Source organism: Sphaeramia orbicularis, chromosome 18 (genome assembly GCF_902148855.1).
Source record: "Sphaeramia orbicularis chromosome 18, fSphaOr1.1, whole genome shotgun sequence".
Lineage (NCBI taxonomy): Eukaryota > Metazoa > Chordata > Actinopteri > Kurtiformes > Apogonidae > Sphaeramia > Sphaeramia orbicularis.
In genome coordinates this window covers 12,667,104-12,674,956 of record NC_043974.1, presented here as the reverse complement: position 1 = coordinate 12,674,956, position 7,853 = coordinate 12,667,104, and the positions used below count along the sequence as shown (strand labels likewise).

General features: G+C 36.0%; 1 protein-coding gene across 2 annotated transcripts in view; it reads left to right on the top strand.

Annotated features, from left to right (window-relative positions):
* The window catches only part of clcn5b (chloride channel, voltage-sensitive 5b), a 70,070-nt gene that overhangs the window by 27,384 nt on the left and 34,833 nt on the right, over positions 1-7,853 (top strand). For both annotated transcript variants that reach the window (XM_030162189.1, XM_030162188.1), the window contains exons 3-6: positions 290-471; positions 1,198-1,297; positions 4,920-5,107; positions 6,436-6,558. In XM_030162189.1, coding sequence (XP_030018049.1) covers positions 290-471; positions 1,198-1,297; positions 4,920-5,107; positions 6,436-6,558 — 593 coding nt within the window. The remainder of the gene's footprint in view (positions 1-289; positions 472-1,197; positions 1,298-4,919; positions 5,108-6,435; positions 6,559-7,853) is intronic.

The following is a 7,853-nucleotide window of genomic DNA, read 5'->3' as shown; positions in this document are numbered from 1 at the left end:
TAAGAGTTCACACACTGGGGTCATGCAAATACTGTTCTGCCTTTTATACAGCTATGCAAGCAACACAAAATTAGAAACTGAAATTAGAGTGACAGGTCATTTGTTTGGTGGAATTTGAATAACAGGAAAACGCAGCACGGTGGACAACAATGGAACACAGTGTATAAAGTGATAATGCTATGGTAGTGACCGAGAAGCTGGTGTGAAGATGGTTTACTTGGTCTTAAATCATACTCTCTCTCTGACTCTCTCTCTCTTTTCTGTCCTGCTCCCTGTCCCTCCCTCCCAGGAGCTTACGATGAGTACAGCAGCTGCAGCGGCAGCAGCAGAGCAGCCGGTATGAACGGTAACGGCCCCGGCAATCTCGTGGACCCACTGGAGGACCCCGTGCCTGGACTGGGCACCTACGAAGACTTTAACACCATCGACTGGGTCCGAGAGAAGAGCAAGGACCGAGACAGACACAGAGAGGTACAGAGGAAGGCAGAATGAGGTTTTCCAAAACTGTCGTTGCTGTTCCGCACATGCTCGGTTAAACTCTCAGGTGTACCTGTAATTAAATGAAGAATTCCTCCAGGGTACCAGAGCTATAACTAGCATGACCTTGGCAAAACTCCTGGTTTGTTGAATTCTGAGGATAGAACAAAAGTTATCGCATAAGTACAAAAATGTCCCGTCCAGTTAAGGTTTGTCTAGTCGTAGAAAGCAACTACATGTAACCTGTATTTGAGCAGGGACTGGAGAGACATATCGCTCTTCACGCCCCGCTTAGCTTTTATATTTGTAGCTCCACTGATTCTCGCAGAGTCGAGAATTGAGGTTATGCACCTTGCTGTTGACAGTAGATGGTACAGTCACCGTTTTCCTACATAGTTCATTGATTTTAATCTGGCAGGGTAAGATTAGGTAACGACTTATATCTGCAGCAAGGGTATTCAAGTGGTTCAGCAACTGGCCAAAAAAAACCAAAACTGCAAAATGAATACTGAATTAAGAAGGTATAAACAGTGCAATTGCCTGATTCAGCACATATGAGCAAAAGGGGAACAGGGGTGGTTATTTTTTAGCTTTGATAGCACATGATAAATATAATATTTCATTGTAACTGTATATAATGTAATATTATAAAGTATGAAATAAAACTATATAGTGTTTCATTGTGATTGCGTTCTAATGCCTGTCTCTGTGTCCATCCAGATCACCAATAAGAGCAGACAGTCGACTGTGGCTCTACTGCACAGCGTTAGTGATGCCTTCTCTGGTTGGCTACTCATGCTGCTGGTGGGACTCATGTCAGGTACATACATTGGTACATCAATACAAGAGCTGCACAGTTATATGAAAAAGACTATATTGTGCTTATTGTGGACATTGTTTGGTAATTTTTTTAGCACGAAAAAGGCACAGATTGCTAATAGGTTTGATATGCATTTTCTCTACACAGATACAAATGTGCAAAAACTCACTAGCAATATCTTTTTTCAAAATGAAGCTAGTACCACTGACTTGCTATGTTCTCTCAGTAGTACAACTGCATAATGGACACACACAGGTGCAATAAATAAAAACTTCCAAATGCATTCATCATTCCTTTCTCTATGCTGTTTTAATGTGCTGATAAGTATTTGTTTTGTTGCAGCATACAGCGACTTTCTTGTCTTTTTATCTTTACTACCTCTCTGCTTAGTGTGCTGAAGTCCAAAATGTTCCCATAGAGGTCGTGTTCTTTGGTCTGCAAAAGGACATTCATGTGAACATACACGGCAAACCTTTTGCTACTAACGCTGAGACTAGTCTGTTCTATGTTTGTTGTGGGTCAGTGTATGTTTTGGTAATTGGATTGTTTTGTTTTGTTTTTTTTGTTTTTTTTTTTCCAGAAACAAAAGAAAAGCTAGTGGTTAGTTGATATTTATATACATTCTAAAATAGAATAATTAAAATTTAATGTCAAGATGTTTTTCTTTTTCAGTGTCAAAACAGATAAACCAAATAAAAAAAACTGATTGGTTTTTGTTTTTTCTTTCTAATAACAAAAAATAAAGTTAATACTTGACAGAAATGGACAAATAGATCAAAAATGCCGATTTTTATTCAGTTTCTGAGACTGGATGTTGTCACTGTCAAGGAAAGATTTTTACGAACGATGGGTTTTTACAAATCTTCCATTTTGTACAAAATCTGGAGTTCATAGACATTCATGGCGGGAGCATTAGCTTTTTTTATGTTAGTCTTTTAGAATGTCCCTCTTCTTCTGCTGCTGCCAGACTAAAACAGCAGCCATAACTGCTCAATCTTCCTCTTTCTCATCTTGCAGCTGTAGCTGTAGAAGTTTCAGTGTTGTGGGCATCATTGCCATCTGGAATGCGATGATCACGACACAGGATTTTTAAGAGAGTGCATGGCCACTTTGTGTATACTGATCTAAATGTTCTGAAATCTAAAAATATTCTGGTGGTGGTAAACTACATACGCTACAAACAAAAAAATAAGGATTTTTTTTGGTCTTTTTTTTTTTTGTCATTTTTGCCATTTGTAAATAAAACTGTCTGGTCATTAAAAAATGTGTTTCAATTCAATTCACACACAAAAAAGTAAAAAGTGCTGTGCAAGAATCCCAACTGAAAGAAATAGCCCCAAAATTAAAAATACCCTTAACTTTTTGTTTGTACTGTATGTTGCCACAGCTGTCGTGGGGCACGCTGACAGATGCGTGGATGCCAATTCAAGCCTATGGCCCCTCCGATCACCCCTGAACATTCATAGGCCAGTCCCAAGAACACAACAGCACATGACTAGGACAGAGCAGGATTCAAACTGCCAATCCTTTGATTACTGGACAACCTGCTCTACCTCCTGAGCCACAGTCCCCCTTCCTACCTACTTACCTATTTATGACTTGAGAGTGCTGTGATTAGCACATAAAGGTGCCATATAGCCACCTTATGACAAAAAAATTAATGAAGTGGCCATAGGTATGATGTAGGAAGGTTCCAAGGCATCTTTCAAAGAACGTGACAACTGTACGGACCTCGTATGACACAAAATCACATCATTTTCTCACGGAGGCCTCAAGTTACTCATGCGATTTGAATGGCAGCCGTACCAACTTTATAAGATGGCTGTAAGAAACTAATGCTCGGTCCACAAATGTCTACAAACTCCAGATTTTGTACGAACTGGAAGATTCGTACAAACCCATCGTTCATAAGAATCTTTGTGACTGAGGCATTACCGCTCTTTCCTTGAAAATGACAACATCTGGTCTCAGAAAATGAAAAAAAATCTGGTGTTTTTGGTCTGTTTGCCCATTTCTGTCAGGTAGTAACTTTATTTTTATTATTAGAAAGAGAAAATAAAATCAGTCTGCTTTTTTAATTTGGTTTATCTGTTTTGACACTGAAAAAGAAAACCACCTTGAAATTCAATTTTAATTCTTCTATTTTAAAACGAAAATCAATTAACCACTAGGTTTTCTTTTGTTACTGAAAAGAAAATCCAATTACCAAAAGATGCACTGACTGTTAATGATCGTTAACAAACATAATGAGCAGAGTGCACATAAAACGGAAAATGGCTGTTTCTACTGACATATTTGTTTAGTAAAAGAAAAAACAGACTTATGCTGTTATGTAAGTGCACAGGTTGACAACAGGACTGTGATTAGATTAATAAAATACAGACTTATAAACACACAAATACAACATACTTGTAAGTTATAAAGCACAAAGGTCTAGTTTGGTGGATTACTGTTATTTATGAAACAGAAATTACAAAGTCATTTACTTTACCATCTACTTGGATGAAATGTCTAAAAGGTGTCTCCTAATCCATCTTCTCCGGGAGCTTTGCAGTACCTGCATCAGCTAAACATAAATTCCCATGTGGTGGTGGATGGCAGGTGTAGAGCCACAAAGTAGCACTGCACAATAACACTGGAAGTAGGCAGGCTGACATGTTTGTAAAAGAAATGAATATGGTGCGACTAGAATTATATCTTTTTTTTTTACCAGGAGATTTAAAAGGGAAACTTAAGAGCAGTGGTGTAAAACTCATTTTAGTTCAGGGGCCAAATTCAGCCTAATATGATCTGAAGTGAGGCAGATCAGTAAAATAATAACATAATAATATATAAATAATGTCAACTCCAGACTTTTTTCTAGTTTTAAAGTGGAAAAAAGTGAAATTACCTTATGAAAATGTTTACATCTACAAACTATACTTTAAAAAATGTGAATAACATGAATAACCATGACAAAGCTGAAATTTATTGAGTAAAATAAGTTAAATTTTAATAGTATTCTGCCTCAGTTTATCATTTACACATGTACATTACAACTTACAGATCACAGTGGATCTGCAAATACGCAAAACATTTAGTAACAGACAGAATATTGTTAAAATTGACTTCTACTGCTTTACTAAAACTTATTTCTCAAGTCTACTTATGTTCATATTTGTCCAGGTTATTCAGATTTTTTGTGAAAGGATAGTTTGTAGCTAAAATTAAGTTTTTTTTTTACTTTTTTACACTAAAACAAAGGACATTTTTTTTAGTTGTCATTATTCATAGGTTATGATAGTATTTTACTGGTCTAATCCACTTTAGATCACATTGGCCTGTGTGTGGAACCTGAACTAAAGTTATTTTTACATCCTTGACTGTTAATATCTTCAGTAGCATTTTTGCATTTGACAAATTCATCCTACTGGCTGGATTGAACACTTTGGCGGGCGGGTTTTGGCCCACAGGCCGTATATTTACCACCCCTGCATTAGAGGATATGACATTTAATTATGGAACCCTGGTCTCTCCAACACATGTTTACATCTACATAGACCTAATAATGAAATCTATATGTGAAGAGTTTGAATGGAGTGAAATCACTGCTCATTTTTTCTTGTTTTCTCTCTTCCTCCAGGTGCTCTGGCAGGTGGCATCGACATCGCAGCCCATTGGCTCACAGACATGAAGGACGGAGTGTGTCTTATCGGCTTCTGGTTTAATCATGAGCACTGCTGTTGGACGTCCAATGAGACAACGTTTCAGGAGAGGGATCGGTGTCCACAGTGGCAGAGTTGGGCTGAGCTCATTACAGGGACTTCAGAGGTGATGGATGCACTTAAATGACTGACTAATTAATGACTGACTAATCTAAGTTGTTTTTACATCCGCCAAGGAACGGCAGAGGTTATGTTTTCATCAGGGTTTGTTTGTTTGTTTGTCTGTCTGTTAGCAAGATAACTCAAAAAGTTATGGATGGATTTGGATGAAATTTTGATTTAAAATTTTGATTTTGATTTGAGTGAATGAATGAATATTTTTGTTTCGGTTATGTACAAAACACATACATATTAAAAAACAAACAAACATAAAATTAACACAGTTGGTAACTGAAAAAGGAAGAAGCTGAAGCCAAAGGCTTATTTCTGCTTCTCCTATTCCTATTTGATTTTATGGATGAAATGTTGATATTGGCACAAGTAACAAATGATTAAATTTTGGTGATGATATCTTGGGGGGGGGACTGATCTGCCTTGGCGGAGGTCTGCGCTCTCCGAGTATTTTTCTAGTTTAAAATTTTGTTTCTTTGTTATTATTATGAATGTTGACAGTGTTTACATTTTTTAATTTTTAGAGCAAACTGAAGTTATATTCAGAGCTTAAAAGATTTATTTGACCACTACCCAATATATGGTTTATGTCACAGCTACCCTAAATGAACAGCATTGGTAATGACCAAAATCCTTATTTTGTGTTTCTCTAATGGTTAATTCACCAGTATCTAGAAGCTAAATGATATTTTTAATGCTAAATTATTATTATTATTATTATTATTATTATTATTATTATTATTATTATTATCCATTATTTTCAAATTTGCTATTTTATAAAAAAACCTGAAAAATTAGTTCAGCACATTATTATTTCTTGATCAAAATGTCAAATTATGGTAATTTACTTACATTTCTGAGCTACTTTTAGTGGGTGAATGTTATCCTTTATTAATTTCTGGCTCAAATTTGGGAATAAAAAAGTGAATTCAGGTTGAAATTCCTCATTTCTAAAGATGGTGAAACAGAGAGCTCACTGAAAACCTAACAGTCTGCATTAAAGTACTTCATAACAATGGATTAGCATTTTTTTGCTGCATATTTGGCTGAAAATCATAAATGTGTGAGTTATGGACCTTATATCACATTAAATAATATGTTCACACTTTCACGCCTAGATTTATAACATTTTCTCACATTTTTTTGAACTTAATGAACACTATCCTTGTCACTATTAATGGCACTAGTGATGCTTTGGTTCCACCTACTGGCGGTGATCAGAAATAGCATGTCAGTTTTCTTTTTTCCCTTTGAATAAAGTGTATTCCTTTTGTATAACGTACTTACTGAGTCTTCTCTTGTGTGTTTTGTTTGTTCCTACAGGGTGCGTTCGCCTACATAGTGAACTATGTGATGTACATATTCTGGGCCTTACTCTTCTCTTTCCTGGCCGTTATTCTAGTTCGGGCTTTCGCTCCGTATGCCTGTGGCTCAGGAATACCAGAGGTGAGATTATATTTAAAATAACACCCATTAAAATAAAACATATTTTTTTCAGATACAGTTTTTACATTTTCCCCCTCAGATATTGATCAGCCATCTTCCATGCACACTTTATTTTTGCCTTTTTTCGTCATCACTAACGTTTGTTTGCATTCACTGATGCCATGTTTAGTACAGGTCACATACTTTAACGCCACACTTCTGCAGGTTCATAACATTTACTGGGATACATCAGAGTGTACACTGACTGTTTTCACTGGGTTTTCCCATTCGTGCACAAAATATAATTTGAGCGATCAACATTTTGTGGATCAGCCATGTTACTCTCCTTCTCCTTGTCCTTTTTTTTCTTGCAGCATGCATCCAAACCAAAACATTTATAGTTACTTATAGTAAGTAACAGAGTTGTATGTGGTAAATGACTCTTTTCTTCATGGACTCTTAAGCAGTAAACGGTCATAGCAGTAAAATATATTTTAGACATCTAAAACCAATCAGTATCATTTTAAGTGTAAAACTATGTGGGTGCTTCTGCGAAACTGGGTTTATTTTGGTACCTGGTAGTTTACCAGCTTTTTAGACCCAATAATAAAAGACAAATTTAGACATATTTCCCCCCAGGATGTACCTAATGATGACCTCAGATAAACACGAAAAAATGATACTCTTGCGCAGAGACATTCAAAATTAATGACTTTCTAATAAAATATTGGGACCAAAAATAGGACCGAAATTGGGACAGGAAAGGTACCAAGGTGACAGTGCATTTGATCTGGAAAACATGGCTTGAAATAGTCTTATATATCACTATAAATAAAGACACTGTTAAATTTGACGATTCTAGTGGTTTTTCTAATCCAGACATGTAGGTTTTTTATGAATCCTCAGTGTCTTTCCAGGTTTTGTGTGTAACCCATCGTGTCCACTCGTGTTACATGCAGAACCTGCCCATTTAAACACAAATAAATCGCAAGTGATTTTGTTACAACGGTCATTTTTGTGAAACACTCTGCCTTGAATATTTACTTCGATTCCCAAAATGTACATGTGAGAAAATAAAAAGACGTTTGAAAAAATAGTAGCGCATAATTTTAGTGTCCTTTTTACGGTGTTAGATGCAGATTTTTGTATAAAATTATATAAAAATATGTTTTATCTGAAAAATAGTTTTTCTTTTATCTCAGTAAATATTTATTTTTAAAATAGACCCAAAGTTCTTCCAAACTTGCTTTATAATATTAGTCTACATCTGGTTTGACTTTTTAGCCCCGCTGTCCTGTTTTTAGGGACCAGTTTCA